The sequence below is a fragment of the Loxodonta africana genome, chromosome 19 (genome assembly GCF_030014295.1).
Source record: "Loxodonta africana isolate mLoxAfr1 chromosome 19, mLoxAfr1.hap2, whole genome shotgun sequence".
NCBI lineage: Eukaryota > Metazoa > Chordata > Mammalia > Proboscidea > Elephantidae > Loxodonta > Loxodonta africana.
Genome location: NC_087360.1, coordinates 32,970,215 through 32,989,332, shown reverse-complemented (window position 1 = coordinate 32,989,332; position 19,118 = coordinate 32,970,215). Strand labels below are relative to the sequence as shown.

The window sequence follows — 19,118 nt, the reverse complement described above, 5'->3', positions numbered from 1 at the left end:
TGCACTTGGCCTCCTGTGACTGGCCAGGGAGGGAGTGCAGGCTTGAGGTCCCCAGACACAGCCACATCCAAGCAGGGCATGCCTCCCAGCTGCCAGCTCTGTCCACCTTCCAGGTGGTTGGTCCTGAAATGCAAAATGGTGACGGGGTGGTAAGCTAGCCATCCTGCACTGGGTCCTGTGGAGAGACCTCTGCCCAGAAGGATTCCCAGCTCATCAAGCAGACTCCCTTCTGCTCATGGAACCTCGAGCCGTCCTTGCCAGGTGTTTCCCAAATGCCCAAGGGGTCCTCTGTGTCCTGAGGTCCAGAAACCCAGGCCATCTCATCCAGGGACAAGACATTGGCCCAGGTGGCACATTCCAGTCCAGATGTCCTCAGGCCTGGATTCATAATCCTTTAGTGCCTGGTGTTGACTTAAGCAGAAAAGCACAACACTGACCGTGGGTGGAGACCACTGAGAAACGTGTTCACAGCAAGCTTCCAGATAAGGCCTGGCATCTCGTTGTTTGGTCTGATTCACCGTTGGTGCCGCCCAAGTGCCTGACTCCTGGACAAGCAGTGAGAGGCTGGAGCCAGCCTCCCCACAAGCGTGAGAAGCGTGGCTTAGCAGAGCCTTTCTGTTTTGACTTCCAGCTCAAGGAGAGCAGCTGGCGACTTAGGGTTTTCCCTTTCACAGGGGTTCTGACTTCCCCACGCTCACACGAGTATGTGCTGGCCTCATGCTTACTGTCCCTGAGCTGTGGGAATATGCCTTTGAAACTAATCACCTTCACATTGGGAGTCACCCTGAGCCGTGGAAGCCAAGAGGAGCCAACCCCCCATTGCTGCACTGCCTCACCCGCTGGCTGGGCCAGGCCACTCACCCCTGGGTCTGAGATGGCGTTCCTCTGAAGTTGGGGGAAGAATAAGACCTCTTTAGGCAGCTGGGCCTGACAGGGCCCGTATGCCACCCTCCTTGGGGCCACACTGTGTCAAGCTCAAGAGAGGAAGCAGTGCCAGCACCCCTGGGGAACACATCCCTGGCCCCTCCTGACCTCTGAACCCCAAAACAAGATGGGCGCTGAGCCAGCTGTGGTGCTTGGCGCGTGGGTGTGTGTTCAGTCAGAGACCCGGCTGACCCAACTCCTCTCAGCTCTGGATGTCTGGAAGCGAGGCTGCTTGCCAGGCAGCACTGCGGGCAGAGAGGACAAGGGCTGGGCCTCTAACCTGAAGCCCCTGGAGCCCGGGAGACGGCTTCTATCCTACTGACTCGGAAAATTGAAATTCTGAGCAGGGTGTGGGAACATGTCCCCACAGGCCCGTCACACAGTGTCCCACTCCTGGGACCGGGGGACACAGATCAAGTCCCCATCCACGGCGACACAGTCTGGGGGTGAGCGGAAGCATAAGCCTACTGTGACATGCTGCCTGTGCCGAGTATGATGTCACAGGCGTGAATGCAGTGGGGGAGAGTGGAGGGTGCTTCTGAGGTAGACTTGGGGCTGCAGGGGGTCAGGAGGGGAGTACTGCAGCCCCAGGAAGGGCCCTGTCAGGACTCACGAGGTGCCAGGTGAGCACAGGCCCCTCACCAGGCCATAGGCAAGTCTTGTGCGGAGTGCAGTGCCCCACCTTGCAGATGCACGCACCCTGTGGCCTCGCACACTTCCAGGACAGGAGTCTTGGCTTCCTCAAGATTCTTTTTTTTTTTATCCAATTGCAAACTGATTGGTTTGGTATATTCCACGTCTTCCACTTCAGTGATTCTTTCTAAGGCCCATGGTCCCATTACGCTGGTGCCTGGGCCCTCAGATGGCTGCGTCCATCTCTGCTCATACTCTTGCTCCATCCACAAGACGTCCAGGCCTGGGTTGGCAGATCCCACCGAGCCTGGTTCCCATCAGTAAGGAGGGATTTAGGGACCATGATCTGTGACTAGGGGTGCATGTTGCTATTGGGTTGTCATTGCTTCTAGATCTTTTCTGTGGACAGAACCCGGAAATTAGTATTTTTAAAAAGAAGTGAATTTCCAATTCAAATTTGACATTATAGGGTTTTAACTGTCTTCTTTGAATGACTCTGAAGATCTCTTTGCAGCTTGCTTTGTGTTTAGAATATTATCCTTTAAGGATGTACAGTCAAAATACAGACTCTTTAGGTCTCTTGAACAATTATTTTTCTGTGTGTTCTGTCACCAGCATCTACGCAATTAAGTTCATTTGTTTTAAGTTGTTTATGGATTTTAGGGATTTTTTACTTTTTCTGATTTAATTTTATTTTTTGAACATATGAACCATTTATATGAGTTAAAGAAAACAAAGTTGTTTAACAAGATGTGTTCAGTGAAGTCCGGGTTCCATCTCTGTCTTCTCTTGCCTGTTCCCTCCCTTTCTTTTGATCACTGTTGGTATTGGTCTTGGTTTATCTTTTCATTTGATGCTTTTTGCAAATGTGTGTATATGTATACATACGTGCATATGTGCATACATATCTATGTGCATGTATATATGTGTATATACATGTGTGTGCATGTGTGTATGCACGTACATGTGGGCTGTATGTGAGTATTCAACTGCATGTGTGTGTATGTGTCTGTACCTATGTGTGTGCATATGTATATGTGTGTGTGTGCATATACGTTGGGCATCTCTGAGTATCCATGTGCATGTGTATATATGTATATACATGTATATGAATGTAGGTGTGTGCACGTGTGTGCATATGTGTGCATGCATGCATTTCCCCTGCTCTTACACAAAGGGTAGCATACTTTGTGCCTTCTCTGTACTTGCCGTGTTCATGTCCTGCTCCATCTCAGAGACCCCTCGTATCAGCACAGGAAGACCCACCTCACTCCTTGTAGTACTTCCCAGGACTCCATCATGCGGTGCTCTGTGGTTCATCCGTTGTCGCGCTGGGTGGACCCCTGGGTGGCTTGTGTCCCCTTGCTGTCACAGACCAGGCTGCATCCTGTGGGTGAGTTTACTGGTGCTCCTGCCATGGACTGAGTTGCCAGGCGCCAGGCAGATGCACAGGCCCCTCCCCCGGGTGAGCCGTCTCAGTCCCTGGGAGGGCCTGCACCAGCAGGATAGGGCTGCACCTCTGTGCTTTGGCCCATCTGAGATGTAGGAAGTAGCAGCTCTGTGTGTTGTCATGTGCATTTGGTTTTGTGGGAGGGCGAACAGGCTGGTCTTCCTCGTCCATGAACTCTCTGTCCCCTGGCCTGTTTTCTGCCCAGTGTTGGTCTTGTCCTGTGGCTCCAGGGTCCTTTGTACACAGAGGCTGCCAGCCCCACTCTGTGACATAAATATCTTTTGAGGACTTCTCATTTGTCTTTTGATTTTGCTTGTGGTGTTCTTGGCAAATCTGTTTTATTCTTATTGGTTGAATTTAGCACTTTTTTAAAAATTGTGCTTTAAGTGAAAGTTTACAATTCAAGTCAGTTTCTCATACAAAAACTTATACACACATTGTTGTGTGACCCTGGTTGCTTTCCTACAATGTGACAGCACACTTCTCTCCACCCTGTATTTCTCATGTCCCTTCAACCAGCTTCTGTCCTCCTCTGCCTCCTAATCTCGCCTCCAGGCAGGGCTAGCCCACATAGTCTCATGTGTCTACTTGAGCTAAGAAGCACACTCCTCACCAATATCATTTTGTGTCTTATACTCCAGTTTAATCTTTGCCTGAAAAGTTGGCTTCGAGAATGGTTTTAGTTTTGGGCTAACAGAGAGTCCAGGGGCCGTGACCTCTGGGGTCCCTCCAGTGTCAGTCAGACCTTCTTACTCAGATTTGAAGTCTGCATCCCATTTTTCTCCTACTCTATCAGGAATTCTCTGTTGTGTTCCCTGTCAGGGCGGTCATTGTTGCTGGGCACCGTCTAGTTCTTCCGGTCTCAGGCTGATGAAGTCTCTGGTTTATGAATTTAGCACTTGTGAAAACGGCCTCTGATCCAGAAGATGTCATGCAGCCCTGGTGTCGGAGATGTGGGGGCAGAGGGTTTCACACTCCTTGGGGCAGGTGTCAACCTGCTGCCTGGGTGGTGATCTGGTCAGGGCTGTAATGGTTGGTGGAGAGGCTGGAGGAGTTGTGACAGAGGCTCTGGATGTGGCCACATGGTTGAAGAGTGGGCCCATGCTCTGAAAACTGCCCTCAGAGGTGGCGAACAGGCCCGTACAGGGCAGGGATGGCATAAGAGGCAGGGTGACCAGGATGAGGGACTGGGGGTGGAGGAGCTGGGCCCTGCCACAGCCATGTGGGTTTCAGGGACCTGAAAGGCTGGTGAAATGAGGTGGGGGGCACACTCTGTGTGGGCATCACACCTCGTCTTATCTGGCCCCCACACTGGCCCATTTTACAGATGCAGACACTGAGGCTCCATAGAAGAGAGGCCTGTTGAGGGTCTCACGTGCATTAAGGGACAGATGCAGCTGAGGCTGCTGCCAGTCCAAGGGAGGAAGCCTCTGAATGCTGACTTTGCTTTGGAGCGGCTCCAAGGCATCAACCGAGCCAGCCCGGAGTCTAGGAAGGAGGACCAGACAGAGCCCAGAGCACAGTCTGCATCCTGGGCCACGTATGGGGCTGGGCAGGAACCTGAGAAGGCCTGGCAGGGAGGGAGGAGGTCTGGGTGAGAGGGGCCGGGTAGCCAAAGGCATATTCAGGACAGGACAGGGCCTGGACGCCGAGGAAGGCAGGAGGCTGTGGCCAGGGAAGGGTTGTTCACAGCTGATCCCTGGGTTTCCTGAGGCCTCACACTGTTGGGCAGAGAATGCAGCTTTTGCAGTATCTCGATTCATGAGGGACTCAGTCCCTTTCTGGTCATCCCCAACCTGGGTGGCCCATGGGGGCCAGCCCTCCTCTGGGTCATCAGAAACAGAATAATGTATAGCATTTGAATTGTACAGTAAGAGGAGCGAAGGGGAAAGTGACATCAGTTGAGTCTTTCTGAGAAAAGGGGAATCTGTGAGGGTACACAGAGGGGACATGGAGGGAGAAAAACATGACATGGGGTAGCCAGGGCTGGGGCAGGTGTCCCCCGTTGTCTGTTTGGCTGGGCTGGGCCCCATGATGGTGGCCTGCATCCACCCTCAGGAGTGTGGCTCCAGAGGGATGGAAGGGCAGTGGCCTGTGGCTTAGGCAAGCCACGTGGACCTCAGGCTAACTGAGGTCTGGGCGTGGGGGGTGCAGCTGACCCTCCCAAGCCCTGGGGAGACCCCACTGGGGACAAGGCTCAAGAAGGGGATGTGAGGAGGGCAGCGCAGGCTGGGTGCAGGGCCAAAAGTAGAGCTGGGGCCTATCCAGGCAGGTCAAGGCCTCCACGGCCACCCAAACAGACCTGGCTCAGAACCTGGCCAAGCTTAAAACCAGTGGTGGAGCCAAGAGCAGCTCAGTGTGGTCCATGGGTGCCCGCTGCCACCAGAGAGCTGCTGAGGGGGCTGGGGTGGCCATGCTGCTTCATCTTGCTCACACACCTGGGGAGGCCGGGCTGTGAGTCAGACAGGTGAGGGACCTAGGTGTGGCAGAGCTGGGTGCCGATCTGGCCCTGCTGCACTTGGGATACCCTTCCCTATGCACTGGGGTCTGGCAGTGCCCTGGAGTCACGTGGCAGCCCAGCCCCTCCCTTCGTCATCATAGAGTTGCTCCAGTGCCCACCTGGCAATGCCCTGGAGCCTAGCCGCATGGGCTGACTAGTGCACGGGCAGCTAACCCTCAGTGTTTGGCTCTGTTTGTCATCTTCTCCGTAGTAGCAGACTTGTGGAGAGAGCTGGGCTTTCTAGGCACCTTGCCTCCAGGATTTTGCAGAGCACCAAACAAGTTGCCTAGTGGCCCTGCCCATGTCTGATCTGGCGGGCAGGCAGGCACGGGGCACTGCAGGGACAGCTTCTTGCAGGTTTGGGGCACTGGAAGCCAGTGCCTTCCTTGCTGGCTCCTCAGGTCCGCATGGCCATGCCTGGGTTCCCTGCCACACCCAGAAGCCCAGGTTGTCAGATGGCAGCCCCACTGGCCCAGTGTGGAACGTTGCTTCTTCCCAATGAAGAGAGAGGAGGAGCTGGGTTTCCTGGGACTCCCCAGAGACAGGCTACAGGCCCTGAGCTCTTTACTCTTGGATCCTCCCTTGTTCTGAGGACAGTGTGGCTCCTCCTCTGTTGTATCCCCATCAGGAAGGCTCCTTGGAGAATGGAAGAGTCTCAAATTATTTGCTGAAAAAAACAACCACCACTCAAAACCCGTAGACCCATTAAGTGCTCTGTGGGGTCTGGGGCACCCTTTGCTGGGGACCTGGAATCTATGGCCCTCACCCTTCCCCTTCAAGGCGAGGGGATGTCCATGTAGATGTGAGTCTCATGGAACCCCACCTGGTGGCAGCACTGGCATCTCAGACCAGGTGCCTGACGGGGCGGGGGGGCGGGGGAGCATCAGGCCTTACCTGGGCTCAGGCCAGACCCAGGCCTAAGAGTCAGCCTCAGGGTGTTACCAGAGCATGGATGGTTCTGCTTCAGCTGTCTAGACAGGGCCCTTGGAGGCTTTGCTCTCTATACACAGAGACCCAGGATAGGCAAGACGAGACCTAGGGATATTATTCTCATTGCCTGATAATGTTTTGATAATGTAGGCTGTGCTGTGGGGGACAGAGGCAGGGAGGACAGACAGACACCAGGGGCCAGCAGTTTTGATGAAATCCCACTGGAGCTGCGGACCCGTTACTGCAGGGCTCCAGGTGAGCCTGGGCCAGGTCCCCAGTGCCCTGCCCACCTGACCCTAGCAGTCCCCTCGGTGTGCCTGCCCTTCTCATGTATCAGCCATGGTGGCGGCCACTGCGTGCGATGTGCCTTTTCAGCTGTGTTGTTTGTGAGTGTTTCTCTCAGGCCCACAGGTACCCCTCGAGGCTGTATGTGGTTCACGTTTCACCAATTCTCAGAAATGTTTTAAGTCAAACCAAGGACTCTGGTTAAGAAGACATGAATATTTAGGTCAAATGGCTAAAGAATACTTTTCAGCCTTCTTTGTTTCCTTCAGGCCGAGTTCCAGAAACCAGAAGTCTGAATTTGGAGAAGGCTGGAGTAAAAACCAACCCTGACAATGAGAAGATCGTGGTTGATGCCCAGGAAGCCACCTCTGTGCCCCACATTTATGCCATTGGAGATGTGGCGGAGGTAAGGTCTGTGCCCACTGCAGCCTGAGCCAGGCCCAGGGTGTGCGGGCTCTCACCCCTTTCCTCAACCACAGGCCAAGGGCCAGCCTCCAGGAGCTGTCAGAGCACGTGATCTGGGGAGGGCTAGGCGTTAGGCTCTGCCCTCTCGAATGCTAGTCCTTCATGTGGAGGGTGGATATGAGAGGACTTAAAAAAAAAAAAAAAAACCAGCATGGTAACTGAGTAAGAAGACATGATTAGCCAATTTGGTTGTGAATCTATTCATGTCTTGGCTCCCAAGGACAGATTTGAGCTGGTGCCTCGACTACCCAAGCTGGTCTGGAGGCTCAGCGTCCTGGAAATGCAGCTGCTAGGACAGGGCCTTGAGGTTGTCTTATCCCCACACAAGGAGCCTCCAGCCGGCCCACCTGCCCCCCACCTCCTTGCCTCAGTTTACCCCTCTGAACCATGGGTATCAGCCTACACTGAAGACATCCTTACCAGGGCAGGGATGGGGGGTTCGACCTGGGGAAGGGATCAGGTTCCTGCAGCCACACGGGTGAGGACCCAGCGCCCCCCAGCACGTGTCTGTGGCAGCATTTCTGCCTTGGAAGCGGGGGCTGTAGGACTCCCTTGTGAGGTCGTGGTGAAGGTGCCACGGAGCCCACATCCATCAGCTGAGGAACGTTCAGTCAGCAGCCCCTTCCTCACGTTCCAGGCTCCAGAGAGAATACGGGCCGATGAATGGTGGAGTTCCCGCACCCCTCAATTCTTCAGAAGCAGTCAGCCTGGCCTGGCCAGCATATCCTGGACGGGAGGGGCTTTGGCGTGGCTGGGGGGCCCTGTGGCATTGTGACATGCTGATAGCTTTCATCCATCACGTGTTTACTGACTCCGGGTGTGTACCAGGCACCACAGGAACAGGCACCAAAGGTCCTGGTCCTCATACAGATGACGTTCTGGTGGGGGTCGTAGATGACAAGGAAGGAAGTAAAACATTTCAGGCATCAGGGGATGCTTACTGCCAGTGGTCAGGAGAGACCTGGGGGCAAGGGGGTCAGGCGGAAGTCGGGGAATGCCCTCACCTCCCTGCCTACCCTCACCTAACCCTCCATGGAACCGGTTTTGGGAAATGCCAGGGAGGAACCTGGGGGAGAACGGGAGCTAGTGTCAGAGGCAGAGTGGGTCCCCGTGTGGGCACTGGTCGCCATTGTCACTGATGTTGCAAGACCACTCCTCCTTTGGCCCCACCTGCCATGCTCTGCTGTAGTCCTTCCCCTGCTCACAATAGTCAGTGGGCTCAGGAGAGCTTGGCACATATGTGGACATGGGCTGGGGCAGGGGTTATGCAAGGCTGAGCCTTCGCTTTGTTGGTGGGGCTGAGCCTGCCTATTTGATACCCATCCCCAGAAATGGTGCCCACCAGTCACCACATAGACCCCTCCTGCTGGGGTTGCCCGCTGGCCAGTGCCCAGGCATGAGCCAAGCGGTTATCCCCACACCCATCTCTTGAGCCCCACCAGGCTGTGAAACCAGGTTTAGGAAATGGCGCTCGGGCCCTGGAGGATGCTGGGACTGACTGCTGCATATGCAGACCCCTAAGGGCCTCCCTCTGGATAGATGTTCCACAGGCATCCCTCAGCTTGTGCGTGTGAGCGGGATGGCTCAGCCAGGCCCAGAGCTCCCGGCCTATCGCCTGAGCTGTGTCACTTACAACCATCCTGGACAGCCGTGTCATTCTTGTGAAGGAGGTGGATGGCTTTGCATGCCCTTTACTGCCCCGCAGGCCCAGCCGTTTATCTGACCATGCACTTGCTGGGGCGTTATCTCTGCAGAGCACGGCCTCTACGTGTAAATAGTCGGGACATGGCGTTCTCTGACTGCAGAGCTCTGTGTACGCTCTGTGCATGCTCCACCCTGAGACAGCACCAGCGTTCCTGGCGGAGAAGCGCTGTGTGCGTTACAGCCGCACTTAGCTGTGGACAGATGAAAACACGGGCCTGCGCGCCCCCTGTCACCAGCCAAGTTAGAGCTCCGTCGGCTGCACAAATGTGCTCCTCCCGGGCTCCAAGGCTCATGACACCAAGGTAGAAACCATCATGGTTCAGAAGGTGCTGCCAGAAGCATCATCTGTTAAAAAATTAAATCCACTCTGTTGGAAAAGTGACTCTGAGCCGTCAAAAGAGTTAACAGCCCGCTGCTCCGGCGACTGCTGGAGAGAGCACTGGGTGGATGGGTGGGGTGGCATTGTTTAATGCGATACTGTGCGCTGTGTGCGTGGTCGTTTCCGCAGTTAGTCAGGCCCAGTGGAATGCACCGGCTGCCTGCACAGCTTTATCTCCGCTGATCTCCATTCATTTCTGGAATGCCAAACAGCATCCGCATTTCCTGTTGCAGAGGTGATTGGCAGCTGGCCCCAGGCAGACGCGTGCAGGAAACCAGTGGCAGTGCCACCTCCTGTTTTCCGAGGAGGCCGTATCCTGGGATGAGAGGGGTCTTCAGCAGAACAGCGCCCTGGTTTGAGATTTGTTGTGGGCTGTGGTGTGAAAGTCAGACTGTGTGTCAGGATCACCCAGAATGCTCTTGGGCCCGTTTTAGCCTGAATCGCAGTCAGTGCAAACCGTGTTGTTGTGAACAGTCATGGACTCAGCCCCTGACACATGGAGACTCCATGCATGACAGAACCAAACACTACCCTGTCCTGTGCCATTGCCACAAATTGGTGGTGGATCAGACCATTGGGATCCATAGGGTTTTCACTGACTGCTTTTCAGAAGTAGATCACCAGGCCATTCTTCCTAGTCCATCTTAGTCTGGAAGCTCCGCGGAAACCTGTTCAGCATCATAGCAACACACAAACCTCCCTGGACAGACGAGTGGTGGCTGCACATGAGGTGCATTGCCTGGGAATTGAACCAGGGTCTCCCACATGGAAGGCGAGGATTCTACCACTGAACAACTAACCAAAACCCCACTGCCATCTAGTTGGTTCCAACTCATACAATCCTATAGGACAGGGTAGAACTGTCCCGTAAGGTTTCCAAGGCTGTAAATCTTTACGGCAGCAGACTGCCATATCTTTCTCCCACGGAGAGGCTGGTGGGTACCCTGACCTTTCGGTTAGCAGCAGAATGCTTAATCACTGTCACCAGTGCTCTTACTGAACCACTGAAAAAAAAAAAAAACCCAGTGCTGTCAAGTCGATTCCAACTCACAGCGACCCTATAGGACAGAGTAGAACTGCCCCGTAGAGTTGCCAAGGAGCACCTGGTGGATTTGAACTGCAGACCCTTTGGTTAGCAGCCATAGCACTTAACCACTACGCCACCAGGGTTTCCACTGAACCACTACTACCCCTATAATGTGAACAGTAGCAGGATCTTTTGAGCTGTGTGGTGGGGGCAGCTTTCTGTGGTTGCCAACCCCAAGAACCGGGTTCAGATCAGAGAGAAACTGTGATCGAGGGTGGCTGGGGCCGAGGTTGTTAGCAGCCCACTTCTCTTCCAGGAGCTGGATCGTTAAGATGGCTGCATGTAACCACAGGCATCTCCCTAGGGAAGCTGAGAGAAGCGAAGGAGAGAATAAGAGAAACCCGCCAAGGGCCTGGAGAGGGTCCCACACTTTCTCCCTGCAGGAGAATGTGCCTCAAGTGGTGGAGGTGTTAACCTCCTTGTGGCTCCATGGCAGACCATGTTTGGGGTTTCTGAGAGGGAGCCCCCTCACTAGGAAGGCGATGGACAGCCCTTTGGGTGGTGGCATGGCGGCTCCACTGACACCCTTGCCCCTGTTGAACTAACTCCTGTGCTTCTCCTGGCAGGGGCGGCCTGAGCTCACGCCCACGGCCATCATGGCAGGGAAGCTTTTAGCTCAGCGACTCTTTGGTCAGTCCTCGGATCTGATGGAGTACGACAACGTGAGTGATTGCTTCTCCCAGAGAGCACCAGGGCCAGCCTGGGAAAGGCTGTGCTGCTCTTCTGGGGCTGAGGGTGCGTGTGTGCATGTGCCCACGTATGTATGTATGTGTGCACATGTACACACGTGTGTGTGTACTTGTACGTGTGCAGCTCTGCATGTGTGTATGCACGTGCACACATGTGCATCTTTGTCCATGTGTGCAGGAGTGTGCACACACATGTACAGGTGTGCACTATGTGTGCATGTGTGTGTATGCGTGTGCACATGTGTGCAGCTGTGTGTATACATCTATGAATTTCGTGTATGTTCCTATGCATATATGTGTACACACGTATACTTTGTGGGTGTGTGCAGGTATACATGAAAGTACTTAGTGTGCTGCAATGCATGTGTGTACATACACATGCTTGTGAACATGCTGATGTTTGTGTGTGCAAGTGTATGTATGCATGTGCACATGTGTATGTATGTGTGTGCATGGGGGGTAGCTCTGTGGGCATCACCCAGGAACGGGTGGGTGCAGTGAGTCCGTGGGGATTGTGAGCTGCCAGGGGTCCTGTCTGGGGTCCTGGGTTGCTGTCACTGCTCTTTGTTTTGTAGACTAGGGTCTTCAGGTATGGGGACCTGAGAGGTGTGCTCATTGGGGACCCACATTTCAGGTTCCCACAACAGTCTTCACCCCACTGGAGTATGGCTGTGTGGGGCTATCGGAGGAGGAAGCCGTGGCTCGTCACGGACAAGAGCATATCGAGGTAAGTCAGCACCCAAGCAGTGGCCTGCCTGCTGATGACTCCCTCTGCTGCGCTCACGCTCCACTGAGGGCTCCTTCTTGACAGAGGCCCAGTGAGAAGGGATGTAAGTGTCCCAACTTCTCAGAATAGCAGCCTGGCTTGGCAGGGCGGGGCATGTGAGCCCAGAACAACAGCTAGGTGTGGCAGGCAGGGACACATGGGGTGGGGACCTTGGAGAGTAACATGAGGGACAGCCATAGCTCCTGGAAGTCTGTGAGGTGGGACTGAGGCCCAGTGGTCATCCACCATCTTGTATCGTGATGATAAGGGGAGGGGCCCCAGGCTGCCCTGTTCCAAGCTTAAGAAGGTACCAAGAAAGAGGCCCCATCACCCAACAGCCCCAGCACCACCCCAGCACACTGCAGGTGTGCCCAGTGCTGTTGGGGTATCCTGATGTGGGGGTCACCAGCTCCCCTTGTCGAGGTTTCAGGGCAGCAGGTTGCTTGGCCCTGTTCTAACAGGCAGACCTGATTTTGTCACTGAAGGCTCAGGGACCAGGCAGCCTCAGTGGCTCTGCCTCTTTCATATCTCCCTAGGTCTGGGAAGCCTTCACCCTGCTTCTTCTGGCTGTCCTCCAGCTTCTGAACCCTGTGGAGCCCTCCCCCCAGCCCCCTCCTGCCTTCCTCTCAGCTGTGATCTGGGGTCAGACCCAGCCTGGCCCCACCCTTGAGCCCCTCTGCCTTCCTGCTTCTCCCCTGTGGCATGACCCCTCCCCCACAAGCTCCTGGCCTGTAGTCCTCGGCCACGACTTGGCCAGTCCTCGCAGGACCCAGCAGCCTCGACTCAGTCAGAGGGGCCCAGTGCTGCCTCCTGGCACTCACCAGAGGAAGGAGGTTTCCATTGACAAGGCCATTCCACAGGGTTGCTCCAGCAAGTGGGCTGAGGTCCTGTGATGGCCTGGTGGGATGCTGGGAGGCTTTCAACACTTGCCACACTGTGGGTGCTGGAGGACTCTGCTGGGTTTTCTCTTGCAGCTGTAGCACCTTGCAGGCGCCTCAGAGAAGCCAGACCCCATGCAGCCACCGTGGTGGCGGGTGGCGGGGGTGGTGTCTGGTGCTGCTTGGGAGTGAGTCACTGGGCTCCAGGGTCTGCCCCTTCCCCAAGCACCCCAGTCTCCTCCATCAACAGGACGTGGCTGACAGGCCAGCCTCCTCACAGCCCTTTATTTGCTATTTTTGTTTGATTCATCACGAGTACATTGGGACATATGTTCATGGCATTTTATAATGTTGTTTTATGTTTCACAATGTTGAATGGCCAAATACCCTTTGTTTGTTTTCCTTTCAATTCTGTTTTAGTTAAAACATTATTCTCTGAAGCTCAATTAATTAATAATGGCTGTGCAGCACATGTGAGGGCCTTGCTCATTTTTTACCCTGTCGCACCCCCAAAGATGCTGTCGAGTCCTTGGCGGGTGCTGAAAGCCTTTGTCCAACAGCTCCGGTGTGGGCCAGCTGCCCCGCGCCTGCCCTCGCCCCCTCGCTCAAGTGAGGGCTGAGCCAGTGCTGGGGTGCCCAAGGGAGGCTTTGTGGCTGGGACAGGCGGGGGAACCACCACTTCCTCCATCCTGGTGATCCCAGACCCAGCTGCCTGAGGATGCCCTGTGGATGTCAGGGTGCCTGTGTGCACAGTGTGAGCTCTGGGCTGGCACTCCTGGTGCCCTGCACTGAGCCTTGGCCACATCAGGGCCTGATCTGAGCTGGGCTTTGTGGCGTGTCTTGGATGGATGGTGGGTGGTTAGGGCTTGGCCGGCCTGGCACTCACCTGTTCTGCTGCTGTAGTGTACAGGGGTCTCTGAGCCTGGGTGTCCACCCCTCAGAGACCTGCCCAGGAGAAGGTTTGTCCCACAGACATGTGGCTCGGCTACAGGCTGCCTGCACGTGGAAGAGAGGGAGGCTGTCATTCTGCAGCCAGCCTGAGCTACAGCTCACCCCGACCACAAGCTGTGGACCCAGCCCCTCACCTCTCACCTGCCGTGCCTATCAACTGGGAAAACGACTGTGGGAGGCATCGGGTGCCCACAGGCCATTGTGTCTTGTCACCCAGGTTTATCACGCGTATTATAAACCACTGGAGTTTACTGTGGCTGAGCGGGATTCATCCCAGTGTTACATAAAGGTGGGTATCCTTGTGGTGGCCTGGGCAGAGGCATTCCCAGGAAGTAAGAGGGAGGGAGGGAACAAGGCAGCCGCCGAGGGGTGGGGGAGTCCCATGTGGCCCCGAAGACTTACCCTTGTGGAGCCCAGCGGTGTTGCTATCCCCAGTGTGGGCTCTCGCTCCTCATCCCTGGAGCTCAGCCCGGCCTTGCTGGGCCCTCTGCATCCAACCAGGAAGCACGTGTGTTTGAGGCTGTCCGCACAGGCTCCTACTGGGGTAGAGTGTGGGCATGCCCCGGGGTCCATCCCCCTCCCCTGGCTGAGCATGAGGCTGACACTGTGACTTTTAGATGGTGTGTCTGCGGGAGCCCCCACAACTAGTGCTTGGCCTGCACTTCCTCGGCCCCAATGCGGGCGAAGTCACTCAAGGATTTGCTCTGGGAATCAAGTAAGTTCTGAGGAATGTCCGCTGTTGCGTTTGTGTCCCCACTAAATGTTGGCAGCACTACAATGAAAAATCCTTTAGGTTTTATGTTGCTTTTATGTAGCATTGTACATGTTTTCAGCAGAGATTCTCTGGGCCTTTGCTCAGACGTGGCAGGTTCAGTTAGAAGAGCGGCTCCTTTCTTCTCCAGCCAAATGCCGTTGAGCCAGAGCCACATGGGTGTCCATCTGTGGCTGGCCGCCTGGGACTGAGGGTGGAGGGCTCACAGCCCTGCCAGCCCTGGGGGACCACCATGCTGGGGTCGCTGTTTGAGCCTCTTCTACACAGCCTGAGTGGCCAGGGTTAAGGCCCCTTGCCACCGGCTGAGTTCTCCGGGAGTGGTGAGCAAGGCCAATTCAGCTTGGGAAAGCTGGATGGCTGCAGTGTATCTGGAGATGCCCACAGAATGGCTGTGTGGCTCCCCAAGCCTGGCCGTTGCCTGGGTCTCAGGCTCAGGCTGTGCGTTTGTGGGGCACTGGGGCCAGCCTTGGGCCTTTGCTGCAGGATGCAGAGGTCATGGCTCTGGGATTAGGGTGGATTGGTTGGGGCAGTGAGAAGGTCAGGCAGGCAACTTGGGGCCATGGTAAGGCAGGAGGGGCCGAAGCACAGCTGACACCCACCCAGGCGGCAGTGGGGAGCCCGTCTGTGGGCCTAGGAGAGGTGCGGGCGCAGAGGCAAGCTGCCCACGTTGCAGAGGGTGTGTGAGCAGCCTGGGCCCCAGTGAGCTTGGGTATGTGGATGTGGCTGAGAGCCAGTCTGGAGAAGAATGCCATCCCTCGGCAGGTGGAGGCAGGAGTTCTGTAGACAAGGAAGGGCATGGAGATGGGCTTGGGGTGCCAGGAGCAGATGCTGCCACCCTGAGGGGCTGCGAAAGGGGCTGTCCGGGCCAAAGGTCTGGGGCAGATGCTCCAGGGGCACCCGACCCTGCCCACACGCAACCTGGCCCCTTGGATGGTCTTCTTCCCCTTGTGGTTCCCGCCAGGTGACCTTAGGGCCATCCTGACACAGTACAGGGCTGCAGAGGAGAGCAGGGAGGGCTGGGTCCAGGAGTTGGGGCACCAGCTGGGATCACATTCTGAGAGCATGTATCTGTAGCACTTAATTGCAGGATTGCTCGCCGCAGAGTAGCATCTGGGCTACAGCCATCATTTGGAAGTCTGGTCCAGAGTGGCTGTCAGAAGGAAGCCCATGAGTATGGTGTGGGCTCTGCCCAGAGTCCTGCCTAGGGCCTGGGTGCGGGGGTTGGGGGTCTGCCCTGGGAGTGAGGAGAGTGACTGGGGGTGACTCCTGGGACCCGACCCATGGTGTCTGGCCCCCCGACAGGCCATCTCTGTCCATACCCTGGCATGTGGATGCTATTGCTAACAGTGGTACAAGCTTCCAGGAATAGTCTCTGGAAAGCTCTTTAAAAATATGGCGGCTTCTTTTTATAATGTAACAGCCCGGAGCTGTTTTCCTTAATATACAAAGAGCTCTTATAAATCAATAACAGTAATAATAAGGTGAACAACCCAAAAGAAAAAGAAAAGAGAACATGAAAATGTAATTCACAGGAAAGGAAAATAAAAATAAACAGTAGAAAGCTGTGTGAAACACCAAGAAACCAATTTGGTTGGTAAGAAAAGGTTTGACAATGTCCAGTGGTGATAATTTCCCAGTGTCTGCATGGGGGAGACACTGAAGGCTGGAAGACACCATCAGGAGGAGTGTGGTGAACTAGAACTGCCCTCCTGCCCACATTTGAAATGCATGCACTCTCTGTTCATGTTAGGAATTTATCCACCAGATCTTCCAACACACATCTGCAAAAATAAATGAATGGCTGTTTGTTACAGCCTTGTCCATAATGGCAAGAAATGAAGCCTACTGCCACCTGTGCCCTGTTGGGGCCTGGGTGCCCAGCCTGGGGGTCTACACACTGTGGCCCTTGAGGAGGTGAAGAGTATGTGGGTGGTCACTGTGGGTGTGTACAGGCACGTGCGGATGACTGGAATACCCACAGGCAGCCCTTAACCCAGAGGCCTTGGGCAGACAGGCTGGAGAGCCTGGATGAGGGCCAGTTCACAGGAGGCCGGGGAGGCCAGGATGGGAAGCCTGGGTCACTGAGCCTCTTCTGCACAGCGCACCCCATGCTCCTTGTTGAGCGGGCAGCAAGGCTGGATCAGGTCTGTGCTGGGCAAGATGCTAGTGCTCAGACACAGCCCCAAACAGGGCCAGCGGTCCTTGTCCATGTAGTGGGCACCTGAGCACAGTTGTTGTGCTCTGTGTAAGAAGTGCTGGGTGCTGAGCAGAAGAGAAAGTTGAGCGGGACTAGGTGAGAGCCAGGCTGGGGCGTAGGCTGCAGTGGGACATGGGCTTGGATGATTCCAGGCAATTCCAGGAGCAAACCAGGCAGAAAGAGCAGCTGGAGCGGAGGCCTGGAGGTGGGCTGAGCCTGGTGCATTGTGTCTGATGGGCTCAGGACAGCAGGAGGCCACGGCTGGGTTGGAGGGAGGTGGGGCCCCAAGTGGCGGGGCCTCCTTGGCCATGGCAGGGACTGAGCATTTACTCAGAGGAAGATGGGACAGCTCTGACAGATGTGGCAGGTGTTTCTGGCTACTGGACAGAAAAAAGAGGGAGGGTGGGAGTGGGGGAGGGAAATAGCCAGGAGACTCAGTGACTTCCACAGCCCCCCATGGGCGCCACCTTCTGGAGGACGATGGGACGTGAGCTCGCCTCCCTGTGACTGACTCCTCACCTTTGTCCCCATGTACAGGTGTGGGGCCTCTTACGCACAAATGATGCGGACAGTGGGCATCCACCCCACCTGTGCTGAGGAGGTGGTCAAGCTGCGCATCTCCAAGCGCTCGGGCCTGGACCCCACTGTGACGGGCTGCTGAGGTTAAACCGCTGTCCCTGCCAGGGCCAGGCACCAGTGCACACGCCAAGGCTACTACTGCTGTTATTACTGCTGCCAGGCCTCTCCGAGCCCCGATCCAGGTACTCGTGTGTGGAAGGCTGTGTTTGTGAATGGAGCACATGGGGCGGGGGTGTCTGGAGCCACTGAGAGCTGCTTTTCCCAGGCACATGCCAAGGGCTGCACATGCTGTGCCACCTTGAGCAGGTGAGGTCTCTACCCTGTGTCCAGCCCACAGTGGCTGAGAGGAAAGGCTGGGCTCTGTCCTTCCCCTGCTCAGGCTTCACCCTCCGCAGCGCATCTCCAGGCAGATGTGCTCAGGGTGGGCTCAGAGTCGCTGGTCACCATAGGCTGTGGGTGGGCAGGGGCACAGCTCCCATTTTTCTCATGCCCAGAAGGTGGAGATGCTGCCCCGTGCACACTGCCCGTCCACACATCTGGTTCTGTTACAAATTTTAAAAAGACAGACTGACAGTGGTGGCCGGAAGCCTTGGGGCGGGTTGAGACTTTGTTCATCTCAAACTCTCTTCAGAGGAGGAAGAAATGACGAGCCCCTCCTTCACTTCTGTGAAGGAATGTGTGTATGTGTGTGCTTGAGGACTTCCCATCTTCCAAGTCTGAGTGGGGCTCTCCTTGGGCCCTTTTGAGGCCAGCCACCGCATGTGTGTGCCCGGGGCTGTCAGCCCCTCCCAGGATAGGGTCCTTTGGGCCTCCCCTCTTGACTGGCTGGGCTGAGGGGTCCAGGGCCACTCCCACGGCATGTCCTGGGGGCTGCATCCCCCCACAGCCCTCCGAGCGAGGCTGCCTTTGATACAGAGAAACAAAGGACGTCCTGAGGAGGCTCTTATCGGCAAATCCAGCCTCACAGAGCTGTTTTGTTAAAAGCCCTGGGAAAAAGGAGCTTGCTATAATTTTTTATCGTTTCAAAATATTTTTATAACAGTGCCGAGATCCTAGTGACACACCTACCTGATGAGGGGCAGAGGCAGGGGAGGAAGGGAAGGGCGCCTGCCTTCCCGCCCCGGGCAGGACGGTGGGCACGGTGGCCACTCTGCACTGACCCCAGTGTGCACCTGCAGGTTGGCTGCAAGATTTGCCCTGGGTCGGCCTTCCATGGCAGAAGGCGTTGGCCCATGGAGGCCAAGCCTGAACGAGCTACACCCCCCAGAGATCCTGTGAGAGCGAGCCAGCGTGCTGCAGCTGTATTTACACAGACTGCCTGTGTGCCCTGCAGAGATGGCTAAAGTAGGGCTGTCAGCCCCCAGCCAGCCCCCTCGCCCCCTTCTGAGCCAGCCCAGCGGCCCCCAGTGCCAGATGATGACGACCTGCGCAGAAACCCACCCTGTGGGCTGCCCACGTTTGAGCCCCCTGGCATTTCTGGAGTGCAAATAAAGAGGGTGTTTTCCTGAGGTGTGCTCTTCCCATGGTGTCCCTGATGGGGTGGGCGGGGTGGGTCAGCAGGGCTTGCCTGAGGCAGTGTGCATCCGTGTTCCCAGCAGGGCACGGCTGGTATGGGGCAGACCGTGACTCTTCTGCCCCCATGCAGGAAGTCGCCTTCCCCTACCCAATCCTGGGATCCCACCATGCCTTGTCGGGACCTTCCACTCAGGCCACCCTCGCAGCTCTCTGCATGCTTCACATCGAGAAGGGTGGCCAACCGCAGGCGTGGTGGCAGAACAGCATGGCAGCGGTGTGTTTGAAGCTTTCTGTCCCTGAGCGTCGGGCTCCTTGTTACACTCCTACTGTGGCCTCGAGTCAGGCTGTTGGCTGTGCTCAGGCTAATCCCTACACTGAGGCATGACATGGAGGGAGCGCACCCGTCAGTCACCG

The 19,118-nt window shown here is 55.9% G+C and overlaps 1 protein-coding gene across 12 annotated transcripts in view; it reads left to right on the top strand.

Moving 5' to 3' along the window:
• The window catches only part of TXNRD2 (thioredoxin reductase 2), a 68,716-nt gene extending 50,009 nt beyond the window's left edge, over nucleotides 1-18,707 (top strand). For 8 of the 12 annotated variants that reach the window (XM_064272562.1, XM_064272559.1, XM_064272557.1 and 5 more), the window contains 4 exons: nucleotides 6,992-7,128; nucleotides 10,924-11,019; nucleotides 11,681-11,773; nucleotides 12,349-13,852. In XM_064272562.1, coding sequence (XP_064128632.1) covers nucleotides 6,992-7,128; nucleotides 10,924-11,019; nucleotides 11,681-11,773; nucleotides 12,349-12,705 — 683 coding nt within the window. In that variant the 3' untranslated portion in view covers nucleotides 12,706-13,852. The other 4 variants (XM_064272555.1, XM_064272565.1, XM_064272563.1 and 1 more) reach the window with 3 other exon arrangements.
• Nucleotides 18,708-19,118: the final 411 nt, after the last annotated feature.